This window comes from Suillus subalutaceus (genome assembly GCF_016647625.1).
Source record: "Suillus subalutaceus strain FC151 chromosome Unknown DFJ58scaffold_46, whole genome shotgun sequence".
NCBI lineage: Eukaryota > Fungi > Basidiomycota > Agaricomycetes > Boletales > Suillaceae > Suillus > Suillus subalutaceus.
The window spans coordinates 144,951-165,993 of NW_024540295.1; the positions used below are offsets into that span (position 1 = coordinate 144,951).

General features: G+C 50.6%; 3 protein-coding genes across 3 annotated transcripts; 2 read left to right on the forward strand and 1 right to left on the reverse strand.

Moving 5' to 3' along the window:
• Window positions 1-7,388: 7,388 nt before the first annotated feature.
• DFJ58DRAFT_913785 (uncharacterized protein) lies at window positions 7,389-9,584 on the reverse strand. Its single transcript, XM_041395343.1, has 4 exons — window positions 9,562-9,584; window positions 8,422-9,510; window positions 8,189-8,321; window positions 7,389-7,938 (listed from the first exon to the last, which is right to left on the reverse strand). The coding sequence occupies exons 2-4, from the start codon at window positions 9,200-9,202 to the stop codon at window positions 7,734-7,736; spliced, it is 1,119 nt and encodes a 372-aa protein (XP_041244406.1). The 5' UTR covers window positions 9,203-9,510; window positions 9,562-9,584; the 3' UTR covers window positions 7,389-7,733.
• A 390-nt stretch (window positions 9,585-9,974) lies between these two features.
• On the forward strand, window positions 9,975-11,886 carry DFJ58DRAFT_785485 (peptidylprolyl isomerase B). Its single transcript, XM_041390032.1, has 13 exons — window positions 9,975-10,163; window positions 10,225-10,247; window positions 10,302-10,420; window positions 10,476-10,495; window positions 10,554-10,579; window positions 10,626-10,660; window positions 10,712-10,773; window positions 10,824-10,834; window positions 10,882-10,923; window positions 10,976-11,024; window positions 11,076-11,140; window positions 11,196-11,234; window positions 11,322-11,886. The coding sequence occupies exons 1-13, from the start codon at window positions 10,019-10,021 to the stop codon at window positions 11,628-11,630; spliced, it is 945 nt and encodes a 314-aa protein (XP_041244407.1). The 5' UTR covers window positions 9,975-10,018; the 3' UTR covers window positions 11,631-11,886.
• Window positions 11,887-14,117: 2,231 nt separating this feature from the next.
• DFJ58DRAFT_880286 (uncharacterized protein) lies at window positions 14,118-16,833 on the forward strand (the record flags this gene model as incomplete). Its single annotated transcript, XM_041394534.1, is given in 7 exon segments — window positions 14,118-14,161; window positions 14,216-14,793; window positions 14,813-15,411; window positions 15,449-15,577; window positions 15,636-15,864; window positions 15,996-16,717; window positions 16,759-16,833. The coding sequence occupies 7 exon segments, from the start codon at window positions 14,118-14,120 to the stop codon at window positions 16,831-16,833; spliced, it is 2,376 nt and encodes a 791-aa protein (XP_041244408.1).
• Window positions 16,834-21,043: the final 4,210 nt, after the last annotated feature.

Sequence of the window (21,043 nt, forward strand, 5' to 3'; positions counted from 1 at the left end):
GTTCAGCCTGCCACGTGTTGATGGCTGCGAGGTATTTGGTCATTTTATCTGGGGGCAGGGTAATTGATAGGTCGGGGATGTCCCATAGGAGACCTGTGAATGCGGGAATTGAGCCAAATGGTTTGTCTTTCGAGATTTCCCATATGATGCCCATGGGGATGGAGAAGTGGTCGATGTCCGCCATGCAACACGTGAATTGAGCGTCTTCTTCTGAACGTGGTGATAAGGTTGAAAAATCTTTGATTGGGAAGGCGCAGTCTTCGTCGAATTCTTCCGATGAGTCATCAGGTAACGTCTCGCCTCTGTACCATTTTTGGCCGCCCTCGATAATGGCTCCTCCATTGGAGGCAATCTTAACTGCCCATTTCGCACGTCTGGCATTGTATTCTTCCAGGAACTCTCGTAAGATATGGAAAATATGTGGTCATCCACCCATTTCGACAGAGGGCCAAGTCCCGTGGCACGAAGGATGTCTGCACCTGCATCAGCAACATTGCCATAAGTCCCGGCTGATGGTCCGAATCCGAAACAGAAGGCAGTGTCAACTGCGAATGAATCATCGCCTGGTAAGCGAATTGCCAAGCCGGGCCACTGAGAGTGGTGTGATGGTATCATCCTGTAAGCCTCGGCAATGTCACATACGGCTGCTTGGGACCCTGGAGGCAAGCTCCATATGCATCGGCAAATGGTAGCAAAGGTGCCGTATGTGCACGGGAAGAGGTCAGAATCAACTCTCGAATTGATGGAGCTAATTGGGGGAAGCAGGTTGACGGGGTAGGACAGGTTCTGAATGAGGCGAAATTTGCCTGGCTTACCCAGCTTAGGAATTATGAATAAGGGGCTATCTGAAATGGCCCAATAATTGACTTGAGATCCTCAGCAGTGAACGGACCGATGAAGCGGCCTTTAACGAATTCAGTATTAATGATTTTCTGGAAAGCTTCGGCATGTACAGTGACAGACACATTATTAGGGGGGGTGTACATGTGGGTAATAGCGGGAATGCCCCTGGAAAAACCGGTTTCGAGGCATTCCGGGATATGCGGGTATCTACAGGAAAGGTTGAAGTCCTCCAGTGCCTTGCGCCACGCTTGCAGAGGGTATGGGGTGAGAGCCCTAAGCTTTCTCGCCTCGAGGACAAGCTTGGGCTCCATGGCTTTTGTCTCCGCAGCCTGAGCATGCGTGGGCTGAGTCATGATTCTCCGCCACGCAGCCCCCAGGTCTTTGCCATCTGTAGCAGAGGGGAAGGCCGTTGGTGCTGATGATGCGACCATCTTGGGACCTGCGAGCGTGGGCTGGGGTGGTTTTGTCCCATAAGTTGCGCGAGTCACAGCGCTGGATATCGTGTGAGAAACGGCCAAGGCAAATGGCGCAGGCAGACCAGCCGCGAGAGCCTGCGCCACGGGAAAACCCTTGTTTCGTTGCTCTCGGTTCTTGCCCTTGTCGGGAGATGGGGATCTGTCTGCCCTCCTTGGGTTACCTGCTCGCACAGGGGAACGAGAATGGGAGGCTCGGTGACGAGGTTCAAATGAGTCTCTGTAGCTAGATCTTTGATAGTGTTTCTGGGTTGATGAAGGTTCTGCTAGAAACACCTGTTTGAGTTGTTAGTTTAGCCGTCCGCATGAGTAGTAATGCGGGCATCCACGTGAGAAATGTGTGGGCATCCGCGTGAGATAAGTTGCAGGCATCCGTGTGAGACAAGTTGCAGGCATCCGCGTGAGAACAAGTTGCGGGCATCCACATGAGTAATATGTGGGCATCCGCACGTTGATGTGCGGGGAATGAAAGGCCGTAAGGTGGTAGAGAGATAAAGGGAGAGGAAAGGGGAAGAAAGAACGATTTCGTTAGGGACTGTAGATAGTATGGATGGGGAAAGGACATACCGTACTGAGGGTCTTCGAATGGACTCAGTCCCATAACTCCTCGTTGATTGACCGCAGGAGAGTCTCATTAATGATACCGATATTGAAAGCTTCATCCCGTTTGAGGCGATCGTGCCAGTCTAGTTGGACGCGGGACGCATAGTGTAGGACAACTAGGTCACCTAACTCGCTGTTGTTGCGAATCAGGTGGTTCTCAAGGTGCCAGAAAAATAGGGCCAAGCTATCGAGGTGTAGTTGAGGCCACTTCGCGGTGTTAGTGTGGGTGAGGAATAGATTCTTTGCTCAAAGGAAAGAGGAAAAGGGAAGTTCATGGTCTGGGATAGCCGCTCTGGATGCTTTGAAAGCAGATGCTGGACGAATGGTCAATTGGTCGTCGAGTCTCGCCAAGCTGAATGCGTCTTCTGCAATGGAGCGTGATGTTTTTAAGGCGTCTTTGCAGCCGTCTGGTGAGAAGTACCACAGTTCTACATATTCAAAATTGTTCAGTTTCTGGATGGCATATTGGGAAGGGCGGGGGGCAATGGCATCACCAACAGTGGCCGTTGAATTAAAACTGTTCATCTTCAGCTTCTTCTTTTCACTCTCTAGGCACTCTCTTTCCGTTTCTGCTTCCTTTGCAAGCTGGTCTTCTTCCTCCCGCGCTGCGCGGGCTTGCTCTATCTCTGCTTCTTCTTGGGCTTCTTCCTCTCGTCTCTGGTTCCACTCTAAGACTCTGGTGTTGTGGCCTTCTGTCCAGGTTGCTATCAACCGGTTGACAACTTCTTGGGCCTGGGCACCGGTCGCTGCCATCAGGTCGTCGCGGATTCCGGCGTACAAGTCCCCAGCGAAGTCGGGGCAAACTTCGAGGGATGGGTCAGCCATGATAGTGGGAGAATAGGCTCTTTGCGTTAGGTGGTATTCGAGTGAGTGTAGTTATGAAAAACGTAGTGAAGAACGAAAAGAAAGCTAAGTCGACGAAGTGCACGATGAGGATAGTCGACGCAGCAGCAGAAGAAGAGGTGCGAACGTCACGCTTATTGTTCGCTCACAGACTTAACTCTATTTCCTCCGCTCGTGCCTCGCTACGTAATAGAGTGGCAACTTTTGCTTGCCACAGAACCCTCTTCCACTAAAGTGGAGTCGGGGACCATCCATCGAGCTTTCCATAGCAGCATAGATTGAAACATCCAACCGTCCATCCCAGCTTCGCGACAGCTGGATCGTTCCGCGACCTAATCACAACTTACAAGCTTTGATTCAAATTGTCGTATGTCGTCCCTCCAAATACCTATCGCCAAAGATTATTTCTAACCACACCCTCGACCCAACTACTTAGTACTTTCAATTGATTTCTTGCATCTCGCATATCACAACCTTCGTCAATGAGTGACGATCAATGTCAGTACTTCCATCTCTTATCTCTCGCATGCTCTCTGACCTTTTTGGCAGTTCTTCAAGGAACCTGGGCGAAGTTGTCCGAGGTTGCTGTCAAGGGTGCTCAATATAACTCCCGTGAACGTCTGCCCCACCCGAAATGTCTGCAAGGGACCAGGGTAGATCTCCTCAAATACATCCACGAATTCCTGGACGACACAGAGAATAATCAGCTTGTTTGGCTACATGGCACGGCAGGCGTCGGAAAGTCTGCTGTTGCGTTCACTGTAGCCGAGAGGATGAGAGGTCTGAAAGTGACAGAAGAGACGAACGTCGAAAAGCGGCTAGCGGGGACGTTCTTTTTCTCGCGCAAGCACACCAAACGCTGCACAGCTGGATATTTCTTTGCGACGCTTGTCTATCAGCTTGCCACCAATTTCCCCAGCATCCGAAAGGACGTGAACAGAACTATCCACGACAATCCCGCTCTACTAGACCCAGATACACCTATCTGCGACCAGATGGAGGCTCTCTTTCTCCGACCTCTCCGGAAACTCCAAACCAGATTGCATGGGTGTCGGCCTTTGTCGTTTGTCATCGATGCTCTTGATGAATGCACATCCGAACCCGAGCTTACTGAACTCATCCTTTCCCTTGCACGGGCTCTTCGTGAGCCTGATCTACCTGTGACCCACATTCTCCTCACAAGTCGCTCGGAATCGCATATTAGCAAAGTCTTTCAGAACGACGAGGTGCGCCCGTTGGTGCGCGAGATACCCGTGAGAACTTCTGGGGAGGCCCGTGGCATCATCTCGTTAGACGGCGCAGACGTTGACAACGACATCTGTACTTTCTTGCGGCATTCCTTCAAAGAGCTGGAATGTCGCCATCCCGATTTCCCGCAGCCATCAAAGGATGACCTTGCGAAGCTGGCGAGTCGAGCGGGCAGACGTTTCATCGTGGCGTCTACGATGATGAACTTTATTATCGACGATGAAGACAGTGATCCCTATGATCGGTTACAGCTGATGCTCAAGCTAACGAGCGAGCTGCTACCAGGAACGGAGGTGTACAAGTTATACGACCGTATCCTCTCCACGTGTGCCAACCCCAAGCGTGCTTACATGCACTTGTCTATTGTCGCCGCCCTCGCAGACCCTTTGCCACTTTCACAAATTTCGAAACTTCTTGGCCCTGGTTTGGGTAGGGATGTGGAGACAACGCTAGTGCAGCTACGATCTGTCTTGGATATTCCCATCGACCCCAGTCTCCCCGTGAACATCTATCACTCATCCGTTCGCGACTACGTTTCCTACCCCTCAAATTGCAGTTTCCCTGATGCACGCGATATGTCCACAGTCCACTCTCTACTCGCTGGCTCCGCTCTTCGCTTGATGATGAAAGAGATTCCAGAAAGCACGGCCCTCTTAGATGCACTCTCAGAACTAAAGAAGCAGAGCCAAGCTATGGAACCTGAGGACCCCCATAAATTAAAAGACTCACTAGCGTTCCTTCTTCAGCCACCGGAGCCACTGTCAGTTCTTATCGCCATGCTATGGCTTCGGGGAGATCGCGGATCGGATTTACTATCCTGGATAGAGACCCTGGACGGGCACGCCTGGCTGCAGACGCAAGGAGGGAAAGACTGGTTACAGAAAGAGGGCAGTGAAGGCTGGCTGCAGACGCAAGGAGGAAAAGACTGGCTGAAGACGCAAGGAGGAAAAGACTGGCTGACGACACAAGGAGGAAAAGACTGGCTGCAGACCACGGAAAGAAAAAACAAGTGCTCGGGCTCGGTATCATCTATTCAGGGGTCATATTGGTCCGTATGCTATGCGACCGTACCATATGAAAGTTCAGCGTTGCATTCTTCGTGGTCATTGGTCCCGTTGCGTCCCCAGCTGCCATCCAATATGATGGACCCGTTGTGTTCCCAGCTGCGAATCGATACGATAGTCCCGTTGCGTTCCCAGCTGTCAATCGAGATTATTAGAGAAGACGAGCTAGAGACCCTGGAAGGCTGTGTCTGGTTGCAGACCGAGGAAGGGCAAGACTGGCTAGAGACCCTGGACGGACGCATCTGGTTGCAGGCCCGCCGAGGGCAAGAGTGGCTGCAAATCTCGGGAGGGCAAAAGTGGTTACAGACCATAAGAGGGCGAGACTGGCTACAGATTAGGAGCGGGCGAGACTGGCTGCGGACACAAGGAGGGCGAGAATGGCTGCGGACACAAGGAGGGCGAGAATGGCTGCGGACTCCGCACGGACGAGCCTGGCTGGAGATCCCGGGTATGCGAGCCTGGCTGCAGACTCCAGGCGTGCGAGCCTGGCTGCAGACCCCGCGTGGGCGAGCCTGGCTACAAACCCCGCGCGGGCGAGCCTGGTTGCAAACCCCACCTGTACGAGACTGGCTGCAGAGCCCAGGTGGGAGAGCCTGGCTGCAGTCCCAGTGCGGGAATCACTGGCTGCATACAAAGGGAGGGAAAGACTGGCTAGAGACCCTGCTTGGGCAAGCCTGGCTGCAGACCCCGGGCGGGAAAGACAGGTGGCACAGACGAGACTTCCTGCACACCAATGGAGAGGAAGATTACCTGCAGACCCAGCATGGACGAGACTGGCTGCATACACAGGGAGGGAAAGAGTGGCTGCTGAACACTGGTATGCGTACTTGGCTGCAGACCCGGGGAGGGTTTGACTGGTTGCTGAACCCGGGCATGCTCACCTGGCTGCAGACCCAGGGAGGACTGGACTGGTTGCAGACCCAGCACGGGAAAGACTGGTTGCAGACCCGGCGCGGGAAAAACTGGCTGCAGACCCCGGGCGGGCAACACTGGCTGCAGACCACGCACGGGCAACACTGGCTGTGGACCCAACCTGGACGAGAGTGGTTGCAAACCAAAGGAGGGAAAGACTGGCTGCAGACCCAGCGCGGACGAGACTGGCTGCAGACCCAGCGCGGACGAGACTGGCTGCAGACCCAGCACGGGCAAGACTGGCTTGGGACACAGCCCGGGCAAGACTGGCTGCAGACCCAGCCTAAGCGAGACTGGCTGAAGACTCGGCACGGACCAGAATGGCTGCGGACCGAGCGCGGGAAAGACTGGCTGCAGACCCAGGATGGGCAAGACTGGCTGCAGATCCAGCGCGGACAAGACTGGCTGCAGGCCCAGCACGGGCAAGGCTGGCTGCAGACCAAGGGAGGGGAGGCCTGGTTGCATACTAAGGGAGGGGAAGACTGGCTGCAGACCCATCACGGACGAAACTGGCTGCATACAAAGAGAGGGAGACATTGGTTGCATACCAAAGGAGGGGAATATTGGCTACAAACTCAGCATGGACCAAACTGGCTGTGTACTGTGGATGGGGAAGACTGGCTGCAGACCCAGCACGGACGATACTGGCTGCAGACCCATGGAGGGTTAGACTGGCTACAGAGCCCAAGCATGAGCACATGGCTGCAGACCCAGGGAGGGCTGGACTGGTTACAGACCCTGCGCGGGCGAGACTGGTTGCAGACCCCGCGCGGGCGAGACTGGCTCCAAACACTACATGGACAAGCATGGCAATCCACTCCCGCAGCGTCTGTCTGGGTGAAGATGAGAGCATTCTCGAGTACACTGCAAGCTATGAGCGAGTATGTCATTGTTCCAGAAATGCTGTCACTACCAGCTTTCAAAGTAGTCCAGCAGTTCAAGGGCTTGCCGGATTTCTTGGTGTTTCCGATGTTCTTGGCATTATCGCACCAAGACTATTCCACCGCTACATTACCAGAAGAAAATTTCTCACCTGACTGCAGGGATATCATTCATGCTATGAATGACTTCACCACTTTTGCAAACGAAGCTCGGGAACAAAGTCGATCGTCTTCCGATGCTCTCAAGTACGCCTGTCAAAACTGGGCCGACCATCTCTTGCGAGCTCAGAATCCATGGGATGATAAACTCCATCATAAATTGCCAGACTTTCTGGAACCGTTATCTCCTCTCCTGGCTTGAAAGGCAGTGGTGTTTGAAGGGTCTGCAGTCTTGCCTCGTTGTTTTGTCTCAAGGGCAGAAGTTTGCAAAGGTGTGTCTATTCTCGTCTTCTCCTTAGCCAGACGTCCAAAAACTGATACTGCCCTGTATCAGGTTGACATCGTTAATTCTTAACTTGACGCTTACTATGCGCTGGTTCTCTTTCTGACCTGAAACAGACACTGCACACGATACGGACTTTTCATTATGTTCACACCGCGCGCACGGGTCTAATATTTTCTTACTTCGTAACTTAGTTCGTATCTGTCATACGAACATTGGGAATAGATTGTTTTGTCTAAACCGCTCGGTTCTGGTATTAGATTAGAACTTAAGCGATTATCTTCCTTCGTCCACAAACTTGAAGATATTACGGGGTACCATCCGTCAATAGATAGTGATTTACCCATCTTTGTGGCCCGACAAGGATCTTGCCAGTGTCTCGAGTGCATGCTATGGAAGAGAAGCTGGAAACCATGCTGTCCGACTACAACCGATAGCTATGGACGAGTGAATCCAAGGTAACGCCTGATGCGATTTGAAATTCGTTGGTCCCACTGCTAATCATCCTGCCATCCTTCTTCGAGAGCCGGCCCTGCGCACGGACAATATCTTGCATCCGTTGCTCTGCGTCACCGACATCATGCTGCGTTGTAGTTTTAGCAGGACGCGAGCCACGACCCTTGAATACGCTGGAGATTTTATTTTTTCCGGTCAGTAATCGTGTTTGGCGCCTCGCGCAGCACGAATGCTTTTGCCAGATGTCCATTATGAAGATGCCGAACATGGAATATATGCTTTTCGTTCGAAGGATGGGTCGCATATGCCCTCATGTAAGAAGTATATGCTCCTCGAGCAAAGTCAGCGTTCTGCAAAGACGACGTCAACACACTCGAATCCCTTTCCAAATCAAACTCACTTCTTTGCGCCACAAAAACCCACCGCTCAAAAGGAAGCTGCACTTCTGTCGCGCGCACCTCGTACTCTGAGCCTTTTCCACTTAAACCCTTCGCTAACACACTCTCGATGCTTTCCCCTTCAAGAGTGATGTTGACCTTGTCACCGTCGGACTTTTCTCTCATCGCATCGCCCCTCATCACCCATCTCACCCATTCATACTCCAAGCTTCACCACCATTGCCCGCACGTGCTGTCCGTCCCACCCTGTGCACGTACTCAGTTGCGCCGCCTTCAGTGGGCAGGTCGTGCTGTACGACTGCGCGAATGCGCGAACGAGGGGTAGGCCGAGACCTCGGGATGCCACGGACGTGCAAAGGAGAATAGAGGACGCAGAAGCAGGTGTTTTGGACTTCGAGGAAGGAATGGCGGAGAATCCCCGTAGAGAGGCGAGACGAATTGGTATATGAAGGGAGCCGTGAAGACGGAAGATTGAAGCGCCTGGAAGGAGCGAAGACTGCACAGCGATTTCACTTTCATCTTCATCTGCCTTGTCATCTTCGTCGTCGCTCTTGTCTTCGCCAGGCCCAGAACTTTCCGTCTTCTCGCCGTCCATAGACGAATCGCCTAGCAGGCGCCAGTGAAAATCGACCGAATCTATACAACTAAGGAATACGATGACTTTCGACCCTTTTTGTCCTTGTGTCCGAGCGAGCAATGAGCGAAGAAGTGGACAAGGACGCATTTTGAGAGGAACAATAACATATTTCTGAGAGAGTTGTGAGGGGGGAGTGAAGTTCTCGGTGCCGCTGGTAGCTGTCTCGTCACCATGTTTTGATGCTGACGAATCCTCCGCCTTCTCGTTGTCGAGTCCCTTGATTACTAGCGGTTGTATTAACATGGTGCCCGCGAGTTTCTGTACGTCTTCACGGATAGTAGCCGAACAAAGAATTGTCCATCTTTGCCAGTCCCAATCCCAACTCCTGACCTCGAAGGTCTTACCGTCCCGAACCGCTTGGAGCGAGGTTCCTCCTCCCATCCAGACCTTGCACAATCCCATTGATAGTGTCCTCAAATCCGAGTTCCATTAAGCGGTCCGCCTCATCCAGAACCAACCATCTACATTTTCCAGCGTCGAAAGAAGATGTGTTTTGCAAATGATCTAGTAGGCGACCTGGGGTGGAGACAATAATCGGAACACTAGAGAGGAGATTATCTGAGTCGGAGGCTTAGCTGGAAGTGCCGGACGGTCCGCTGCAGAAGCTACTTTGGTAGCAGACAAGGGTATGTCAGGTCACATTCGCTTTGCAGGACGAGAATGGGCATCATCATCGCCGCCAGGATGATGGTAAGTGCTTCGTTTGTGAACTCGTTTAGCCTTCAGCCTAGGCCATGACAGTGACTCGGTTAGCTGCATACATGACATCGTCCTTCTGCTCAGCTGTCCGTTCAGCGACCGAATTTTTTTGATGGGAGCTTTGTAGGTCCTGCAGATGCCATCCTCTGCAATGTTTAGGACAAATCCATCGTTCATTTCCCCTGCGGCGCTGATCAGTGATGAGTCAGTCATGTAAATTTCAGTCTCCAGGACTTGTAAGTATCAATAAATGCAATATAATTCAAGTATGTTATGGGTGCACCGTGCGGATGGCTGAAGTGGATGTGCCGCCAATCCTGGGACCGCTTGCGGTCGTCGGCCTATTGACAAGCGAACATCACGGTTTCGTCCTTTCGTCTAGGGCGGGATTCCTTTCCGAAAAAGGAATTTCTGGTCGATTCCTCCAGGTCACGTTTCGTTTTCAGTTCCCACAATTTGATAACCTTTCTCAAAGGTTTGAACACGTCTTCGTTCGCACCTTCACTACTTTGCTGCACAATGTTCGGTCGTGTTTCTCTTGCGCTCATTTTAATTTCTATAGCTGCAATTTTCTGTGCGCAGTCTGCGGATGCTGCCAAGGGCCCCAGAATCACCCACAAAGTCTACTTCGATATTAGGCATGGCGACAAGGACCTAGGCCGAGGTTTGTGTCATGTTAAGACCGTCCTGTGACATACATCTGACGAGGCTCGGATGTTAAACAGTTGTCATTGGTCTTTATGGTGGGGTACGTTGCTTTACTTATTCTGGCAGGTATACAGTTGACTAATACTCCTCGCAGACCGTTCCCAAGACAGTTGAGAACTTCCGCGCACTTGCAACTGGTGTCGGCAAGGATGGTAATGAGCTTGGCTACGGATACAAGGGCTCCAAGTTCCACCGCGTTATCAAGAACTTCATGTGAGTTACTTATCCGTTGTTTTGTGGACATTCGCCTGATGTTCTCTTTTCTCAGGATCCAAGGCGGTGACTTCAGTATGTGTACCATCATTACCTCGCATGCTCTGAGGCTAACTCGATATGATTTCACTAGCTCGTGGTGATGGCACCGGTGGAAAGGTAATTTAGGACCCGTCTTGGCATGAACGTTACTTATGTCTTTCAGTCCATTTACGGCGACCGCTTCAAGGATGAGAACTTGTAAGTGTTTCGTGATCATGCTCATGTCTTCAACCCTAACATCTACTTCAGCAAGCTCAAGCACACCGGACCCGGCACTCTTTCCATGGCTAATGCAGGCAAGGACACCAACGGTAAGCGGGTTTTTCTCACATCGATCATGACATCTAACATAGCGCTCTAGGATCTCAATTCGTAAGCCTGTAGTTGCTTTCCATGAGCTTTAATGAGTAGTTTTCCAGTTCATTTGCACTATTGTCACCAGCTGGTTGGACGGTAAACACGTGAGTTCGGTGTCACTTTTACGACCGCATTATCTGAGCTCTGTCAAACCAGGTTGTCTTCGGAAAAGTCCTGGAAGGAATGGACATTGTATATTCTATCGGTTCGCTTTATATTACCTCTACATCACCATAGGTTCTTACCTCCTATTCAGAGGACGTTCCTAAGGGCAGCAACGATCGTCCATTGGAGGACGTCACCATCTTCGACTCTGGAGAGGTTTGTTGTTCTATTTACTTGTGCTGTGTCTGGCGTATTCATCCCACGTTTCTAGCTGCCAGTTGAGCCGGTTGTGGATGAGGGAGGAAAAGAGGTACCCCTACACGCTGAGCTATGATTCAGCTGCCTCTGTGTCTCTTGAGCTCTTGATGCGAATAAAATATTTGTTGCTTGCCAACAGGACATCGCCACCGTACCCGTAAATTCTGTAACTTCGCCAGCCGATGCTGAATTGTCCGACTCTAACGAGGAGACGAGCACTGCGAAGTCAGCTCCCTCTTCAGTTGTGGATGCCACCCCTGAGGTTGTGGAGGGTGCTTCTGGGTCGTCGGAGGGTCTGAGATATGCAGCCATCTTATTTGTGGTGGTCGTAGTTGGAGTGGGGATGTTTGTCTGGCGTGGTGCCGGACTCCGTCGTTTCAAAGGCCTTTTGCAACGTGCAGATCGCGCGCATTACAAACGCGTCGGGGATGAGGATTTGGAGAAGTAAGTGCAATGGAGATTGAGGTTTCGAGCCGGTGGAGCATACCAAGTCATGAAACTTGTGCAATGTACCATAGATATATCTTGCTTGGCTAACATAACTAGTATGTCGTTCGTTCAAGAGTCCATTATAGGGGTAAAGCGGGTGTTCCTTCAAGTTTTTTACCAGGCTACCCTATTTAACATAGTGAATACCATGTACACTGATTATTTTGCACAACTTGAAGTATACTGTCAATTCTATGTGTGTTTCCGTGTGTTCACCGACAAGTTTTCTTCGTGAAATCCAGCTCCTACTACAAATATAGACAAGTGGACATATCAAGTTGAGGCAGTGACCCATTATAATCAGAATGAGGGAGGAAGAAGATTTTTGAGAGGGGGAAAATAGCACGAAACTTGAAGAGCACACGCACATCGACGGAAGTAACCGTGGAGACGACATGTTTCATGCCAGCCGTTTGCTTCCCACCAGCCGGTGTAGTGTGATAAAAAGGACATCCGATTCGCTGAAGACGCCTTCTAGCTTGGCAGGGGGTGCCCATCAAGAAAGCGATGTAATTAAATTAAGGTCAACGAATTTGCCCACGCTACCTCAGAGTACAGCCTACTACTGACAATCATCATCATCATATCTGCCAAGACCACATCTCAGATCTCAGCGCTCAGCACTAGTACTGTGGTACTTGATGCAGCAACAAAATGTGTACCTTCAAACGTGACTCGAGGACCTAGTGCGGAAGATCATCATTGAATGCAATCATGAGTAAGTGGTTGTATTCTTCAAAGACGGCCAACTCGACGACGTGCGGCGACGTTGCAGCGTCATAAGCATTTCTAACTTCAACCAGTGGGATTTGGTCGAACTCGCCCCTAGTGTTCGCAATCACTTCACTCCCAATTTGATCCTTGATAAGCCGTCCCATGCCAAAATCTTCCTCGCAGGAACATCTGGTGTCAATACTGACTGGGTCATCCGTAATCCTCTATCCGAGTCCATGGTCATTTTTATATGTTTCTGAAAGTTATCTGCTATCTGAGGTATAAGTGGTCGAGCTCTACGGTTGAACTTTCGGTGCTGATTTAAATGTTTAGCGTGTTAAGAGAGGAAGACGCCAAGTGCGACTTGGAAGCCCACCAGTATCTCAGAGTGTCGGCATATGGGTTACCGCCTTGTTGGCCTGTGCTTAGGTGGATTGTGGTCTATTCACACGTGCGCTTTGACACGCTGATTGACTAATTAATCTGTCTATACTAGTTTTTAGACGTGTGCACCTTGCTGTATTTCTACCAGTTACGACCCGGATGCTATGACTTTTTCACGAGATATGACGCCGACCTCGGGACTATGACATTGATCTCCATTGATCTCATGCTCTCTCAGACAGCTGCCGCAGATTCTGATTTCAAGTGGCGAGACCCTGGTGACAGATACTGCCGAGTTAGGCCAACCCTCATCAGTATACATGCCCTCACCCATACTATCGTCACTATTTGATATCTATCGGGAGAAAGAAGCAACAAGGCAACCTTTTCGTGTCGCCCGACTTCACACTGCCCTGAGGCTCAGGCTATGTTTCTCTGTCAAATCAGAGTAATACGTGCTGTGCCAGCCTGCATAAGCGATATCTGTCTCCTCTTTGGCGTGTTCGGACCCATTCCAGTTGCGTAACTGGTGCACAACTCTTTGATCACACCCAGAACCATCTCGTGATCATGATCCTGGTATCGACGCGGACTAAAAGATCCAAGCAAGAATACCAGACAGACGCCTCGCTGGCATTGGATGAGATCTTACTGGCGTTCGATGTATCATAAGTGAGAACATTGTACTTGCACTTGCTCTCGTTCTGACCGTCTACATCTTACATTACCGACACTACTCTACTGCGTTTCACATGGAATTTTCTTTCCCAGCTATTTGGGTGAACGTGATATTTGGCACTGAGGTTGCCCTTGATATTTTTTTCGATGCCAAGCCAAAGACTTTTGATCATATTGATTTATTCATCAGGCAAGGTTGCCGGCATGAATCGGTACACCCGATAGCGCACAGGACCTTCAAGAGAGATGGTAATTTTTTTTACATATACGGGCCCAGTTGATTGGGCCTTTGACGATTTGTTAAGAGGTACAGTTCGTTATCACGCGGACAAGCGCCAACATGCTCCAGAGCATACATCTTATGTGGCGTCATGGCGCCTAACGATTGCTTTGAAATTGGGGTCCTTGGGATACCTAGGCGAAGCGCGATGAGAATACCCTGAAAAAAAGAGACACCCGGTTGACTGTGGTGCGTGAATTGTAACCAGATGTATGTTCTAATTCCTTCCGAGGCGGGTCGGCAGTGCACAAGTATGAAGGGATTGAATCAAAGACATCTGACAGGCGTTTACGAAGAGAGGCGGCGATGATGGACAATGATGAGAGATGCAAGCTGTGGCAGCGTGGTGAATGTAAAGGCAAGAAACCATCAAGTTGAGGGGGGGCAGGGATGATGAAAAAAGTGACGTGGGATCAAGGGGCTATAGCAGCAAGGTATGTTTTTACGGAGCTAAAGAAGAAACCGTGGATAAGCGCCTGCATGAATAGGGTTATAAGGGCGAAAATCTGCGCTACTTACTACACACAAGATCCACAATGCAACAATATTCCGACGACGAAGACCCCTTACAGGAGCGACAACCCACAATGGGGTGAAGACCCTGCTGGAGAGGAAGATCCTTATGATAGCGAAGACGCTCATCAAGGGACGACACCTTACGGCGGGGGTGATAACCCTGATAGCGGGGATGAAGAATATTACGGCGGTGAAAGCCCTTATGGGAGTGATGACCCTGCTGGAGGGGAAGATCCCTATGATAGCGAAGTTGCTCACGAAGGTGAAGACACTTACGGTGGGGGTGAAGACCCTGACAGCGAGGGTGAAGACCCTGACAGCGGGGGCGAAAACCCTGACAGTGGGGATGAAGGCCTTTACAGCGGGGATGAAGACCCTGACAGCAGGAGCGATAACTCTGACAGCGGGGGCGAAAACCTTGACAGCGGGGGTGAGGACCTTTACAGTGGTGAAGACCCTGATGGCGGGGGCGAAAACCCTGACAGCGGTGATGAAGGCCTTTACAGCAGGGGTGAAGACCCTGACAGCAGAAGCGAAAACCCTGACAGCGGTGATGAAGGCCTTTACAGCGGGGATGAAGACCCTGATAGCAGGAGCGAAAACCGTGACAGTGGGGGTGAAGACCTTGACAGTGGGGGGCGAAAACCTTGACAGCGGGGGTGAAGACCTTTACAGCGGGGGTGAAGACTCTGACGGCGGGAGCGAAAGCCCTGACAGCGGGGGTGAAGACCTTTACAGTGGTGAAGACCCTTATGGGGGCGAAGGCCCTGAAGTTTCAGACACTGATAAAGACGAGGACAATGAAGACAATGACGAAGAAAACGAAGACGATGATGATGAAGACGATAAAGATGATGCCGAAAATGCTGACGAAGACGAAGTCATTGATGTCGACGTTGACAATGAAGATGAAAACGAAGGTGAAGACGAAGATGAAGACGACAAAGATGAAGTCGATGAAGTCGAAGATGAAGTCGACGAAGATGAAGGCGAAGACATTGAAGTTGATGATGACGATGAAGATGAAGTCGATGAAGTTGAAGTTGATGAAGACGAAGGCGAAGATGTTGAAGTTGACGATGACGATGAAGACGAAGACAATGAAGATGAAGGCAAAGGCGAACTTGAAGATGTTGACGTTGACGTTGAAGATGAAGATGCTGACGAAGTCGATGAAGCCTCAGAAGCCAACAGATCTTATGAAGCCTATGAAAGCCTTCAAGTTGGACGTCAACGAAGGCTCTGGCGGTGCTGGTGACTTTGGCAGTGACGATAACTCTAGAAACAACTCTCTGAGCTTCAGCTCCAGGTCTAACGGACAACCATCATATAATGTGAGCTCTTGCCTTCAATGTGTGTATTTATCATGCCACTTGAACTTCCCTCATACAGATATTCACGAACGTCATAAATGTGCATACTACTGAAGTGCATACCGAAGTGCATACTACTGAAGTCCTGCTGACGCAAGGGAACGATCGCGAAGATGGCAATAATGACGACCCCTATTACATACACCAAACACCAAACCGACAGCCCAACGAAGATGTCAACAACAACGATTCACACCCCAGACGCCAACCACCGAACCGCCCAGGACCCAATGATCTTCCTCTTGAACGTCAACTACCAAACAGCCTGCCGCCGAAGAAAGATGCCAATAATGATGATCCCCATCCACGCCAACCGCCAAACCCCCCACAGCCCAAGAAAGTTGCAATAACCATGATACCCATCCTGGGCCTCACCTAGGACCCGATGATCCTCCTCCTAGGCGTAAAATGCCTAGTGGCCCGCGGCCAAAGAAAGATGACAACAATAATATTGATCCCCGTCCACGCCACCCGCCAAACACCCCACAGCCCAAGAAAGTTGGCAATAACCGTGATGCCCATGCTGGGCCTCGCCCAGGGCCCAATGATCCTCCTCCTGGACATCAACTACCAAAACGCCCACGGCCCAAGAAAGATGGCAAAAATAATAATCCCCGTCTGCCATCAAAACCCCCACAGCCCAAGAAAGTCGGTAACAACCATGATGCCCATCCTGGGCCTCACCTAGGGCACAACGATCCTCTTCCTGAACATCAACTACCAAACTGCCCGTGGCCCAAGAAAGATGGCAAAGATAATAATCTCCGTCTGCCCCAAAACCCCCCACAGCCCAAGAAAAGTGGTAACAACCATGATGCCCATCCTGGGCCTCGCCTAGGACACGACGATTCTCCTCCTGGACATCAACTACTGAACCACCCACGGCCCAAGAAAGATGGCAAAGATAATAATCCCCGTCTGCCCCCAAACCCCCCACAGCCCAAGAAAGGTGGTAACAACCATGATGCCCATCCTGGGACTCACCTAGGACCCAACAATCCTCCTGGACATCAACTACCAAACCGCCCGCGGCCCAAGAAAGATGTCAATAATAATAATCCCCGTCCGCCCCAACCGCCAAACCCCCTACAGCCCCAGAAAGTTGGCAACAACCATGATCCCCATCCCGGGCCCGGGCCTAGCCTAGGACCCAACGATCCTCCTTCCGGACATCAACTACCAAACCGCCCACGGCCCAAGAAGGATGGCAACAATAATAATCCCCATCCGCCCCCACCGCCAATCCCCCGACAGCCCAAGAAAGTTGGTAGCAACCATGATCTCCGTCCCGGGCCTAAACCACTGAATCGCCCGCCGCCCAACTCTGAACATGGGAAAAAAAATCGAGACCCACACCAATGAGTTTTCATTCTGGCATCACTGCTACATGGAACGGACAGAAAAGTAGGGAATTCAGCTACAAGTTGACAGCACATCCTCACTGCTACCTCTGCAGGACATACAGTGATATCGCCAGATGGGCAACCTGACCACCCTAAAGATGGAGCATTGGATTGCGCTGATGATAGATATGGGGCCATCCGCGACAAAGCCAGCAAAGTCAACGGACAATCGTTATATGACATCAAGGTGAGCTTTTGCCTTCAACGTGTCTCCTTATCATGCAACGTGAGCTTCCTTGATACAGATCCAAGTCTTCCCGACCGTCTGGAATGCATCCGTTGCTGGCGACCTGCATACCGCTGAAGAGCTGCTGACCCAAGAGATCGACAAGATGGCAACAAAGATGGCAACAAAGATGGCACAAAGACGATTCCTATGCCATTCGCTCAGTGGTCAGAGCACGGAATCTCGAATGGGACAATGCGCTTCAAGACGCAGCCAAGGTCAGACCCTCTGCCTACCGTTACTAGTCTGTTCACGACAGATATGTTACACAGTCAATTGCCATCCAGCCCTCATTATGGGGGTATGTTTCCAAGGGCCTCGCCCTCTGCGGCAACGAGCAGCTCTGGGACGCGATGGAAGCTTTCGACCTCGCTATCACATTTTCGGATCGTAATCCGGTTACCATCGATCTTTTACTGTTGATCAAGGTACGCTCATTGTTGTGTTCATAGTCTGCCTGTCGCACTAAGGCTTCGATGTGATTTTGTCTAGGCTGTTGCAATTTTCAACGCCGGTCGCCATAATGAGGCATTACGGCGAGTTCAACGTCTTGCCATCGCTGACCAACACTCGGATGCACTTCGGTGCAACATGGTCGATGTGAGCTTTATGTTAGACCTGATGAATTTTCTTGTTCTGAAATATATTCCTCAGGCATATCTACGTGTGCAGCTTGCAATGATTACTTTCCAGAATGGGCTGTACAGCGAAGCCGCTGATGAACTCACAGCCAGTATTACCACTATAACGGACTTGTTCTCGCCCACCACACTTTTGGAACCTAAATGGAAGATATTCACGCTGGTATGTCCTTACAAAGCCATCGAGGACAGTTCGACTTATGGACGATATGCGCTGAATAGCTCTTTGGCTGGGACTTTGACTCTTTATGGCAAACTGTCAATCAACGACGATGCGACGCGTTCCTCCGTGCCAATAGAGTGACTGAAGCAGTCAAATCTTTTCAATATATGATGAGCATGATTGATGACAATACGAAGAACGGCTGCCTCGAATGGTCTTCCGGTGAGTGTGTTATTATATCGGACAACTTGAACATCAAGACCTCATTTTAATATCGATAAGCCTTCAAGCAAGACTGCACCGCACGATGTGTCGCAAAGGGGGATGAGGCCCTTGCCGCGAGTAACTACGAGATGGCTATTGAACTTTATTCGGCTGCAATCATGCTGGATTCCTCACACGACTCCTTTTTTACACGCCGCAGTTCAGCCTATTTGGCACGAAAACATTATGCGGAGGCCCTTGCTGACGCCGACACAGTGCGGACGACATCTATCATGTATTCTGTTACTTGTGCTAATTACACCAACACAGGTCATCAAACTCAGTCCTTCCTCTCATCGCGGGTCCGAACTGAAGGATGCAGCAAACCCGTGGTGTGCAACACTCGGATAAGAAAGCAAACAAGACATTTGAAAGCATGCTCTCCAAGTTGAAACTTACAGATGCTCCCGACCCCCAGATTGCAGGGCAAGTAACCCCTGCGTCACCATTCGGTCAACTAACTCTTTCTCCAGCGCTGCGTAAGCAGTATACTGAAGCAGAACACACTATTAAAGGGGCCATTGATGCTCATCTGGAAAAGGCTCCGCTTCGTCTACTCAACACGTCCACCGGGCGTTTATGCAATCAAGATGCACAGAGAAATGACTTCATGGAAGCAAAGAATACAGCGAGCTTTTGTATTCATTGATGACGCATATGCCTCTCCAAGTGAAACCCATCAAGAAGGCGGTCACGAAGTACTTCAGTTGGGTTATGTTGTCACATAGGTGGGATAAAGAGGAGCCGACACTGCACGACATCCAAGGCAAGGTCGTGTACGAGTTGAAGGGAGTTGCTAGCATGGAGAAACTCCAAATGTTCTGCAAAAAGGTTCAAGACCTGGGGTATCGTTGGGCATGGAGCGATACGTGCTGTATCGATCAGAAGAACACTGCCGAAGTCCAACGATCAGTCAACTCCATGTTCGTCTGGTATCACCACTCAGCTCTTACAATTGTCTACTTGTCGGATGCCTCGCCTCCGTGAAGTCAGGAGCACTGGAAAACAGTGTTTGGACCACACGAGGATGGACTGTTCAGGAGTTCCTAGCTCCTGACGTCATTCTCTTCTACCACAAAGATTGGGATTTATATCTCGATGACCGCTTCTCCCAACCACAAGAAGTCACCCTATATCATGACGGAGTTGGAGCGTTCAACAGGCATAAATGCACGCGCACTCGTCAACTTCAAGCCCGGGATGAGAGGTGCTCGAGAGAGACTTCAATGGGCGTCGCGCCGTGTCACCACGGTGCAAGAAGACATTGCATACTCGTTGTTTGGCATTTTCGGCGTCCAACTACCTGTTCTCTATGGCGAGATGAAGCAAAGCGCGATCGGTCGGCTCTTGCAGGAAATCGTCGCTCGGTCGGGCGACATTACTGCCCTGGACTGGGTTGGAAAACCATCCGAGTTCAATAGCTGTCTCCCAGCTGAAATCACCTCGTACACTACTTCCACCACACAAACGACCATCTATATCCGCAAAGGAGATGCAGAAATATGTCTCCAAGCTGCAAGAGACTGTGACTATGGAGTCAGCTTTGAAACTGTATACCCTTCTTGACAGCCTCAGTGCCCCCGCGTTTTGCGAACTCCAGACTGCATCTGCCTTGCATCACATTCACTATCACAGAAGTCAAACAGAAACGCGACGAAGGACCACGGGAACATCATTCATATATAGAGTCAAAGCAGACGGGCTTCAAGACCTATCGATAACCACAGAAGACAAGCTGGTTCAATTCTCGGCCACACGGCCCACTCCGCAGGCATTCTTGCTGGTCTGTCCGTGGAATCGTCATGATTTCGGGCTGCCCGACTTTGCAAACGGTGCGCAGAGCGTGAAAGAACAGGAGCAGGATGATCTGGACTCCCGTTCGCGAGCCTTGAAGTTGATTGCTCGCCTTGGACAGCCTTTCAAACGCACTTTTGCTTGCGCAGCAGCGTGGTTCGGAGTACAAGAGAATCGCGTCGGATCACAGTATCAGCGCAAAAGTCAAGAGCACGACTGCTGTTCATGACATGATGGCTGTCAAGATGCTAGAAATATTGTAGTTGTGGAAGAACGGGGAACTCTGAATCGGTTTCATCCATGCTAAATTTGTATATTTCTGTTTTTTTATATCGAAACAATTACCCCTATGGACCTGGACATTTGTATTATATCGTATGCTGAAATTCAACAGGTGCCTGGCATCCAACCAGTACTAGTACGGACTGCATGATCGAATTGTCCAGCTTTGTCTCGTGTTTTGGCTTCCGTGTGGTGCGACTAGTACTACCTAGAGTGTCAGCTCTAGGTGGAATATGGGCCTGGGTTAATGCCTGGGGGTGTCGGTGATAGTCATCGTGAATGCTGAGCACTGATTGTTCTACTCCATTCTGGTGTGTTCCCCTGAAACGCGTCCGACTGCTGCGCGCGTCATAATGAGCACGTGCATCTTTTGGGTCCCTTAAGTCCAAAGTACTTACGCGTGCCTGCTGTCAGTGCATACCTGCAATTATAAGTCAATGCCACGTTCACTGTGCATGATCTTTTAAACCTCTTCACCCTGCTAGAGCCAGATTTTGCATCGTTCCACGAAATGTCAGTTGATGGGCGTTATCTAGCATTGGAGGAATAACAGCGATCCTCCTTTTCGGAACGCTCTACTCCGTCGCATACGATACTTATCTGGGACACCTCCAATCCAGTCCTCACACAACTCCCTCACCATCTACATGCAAC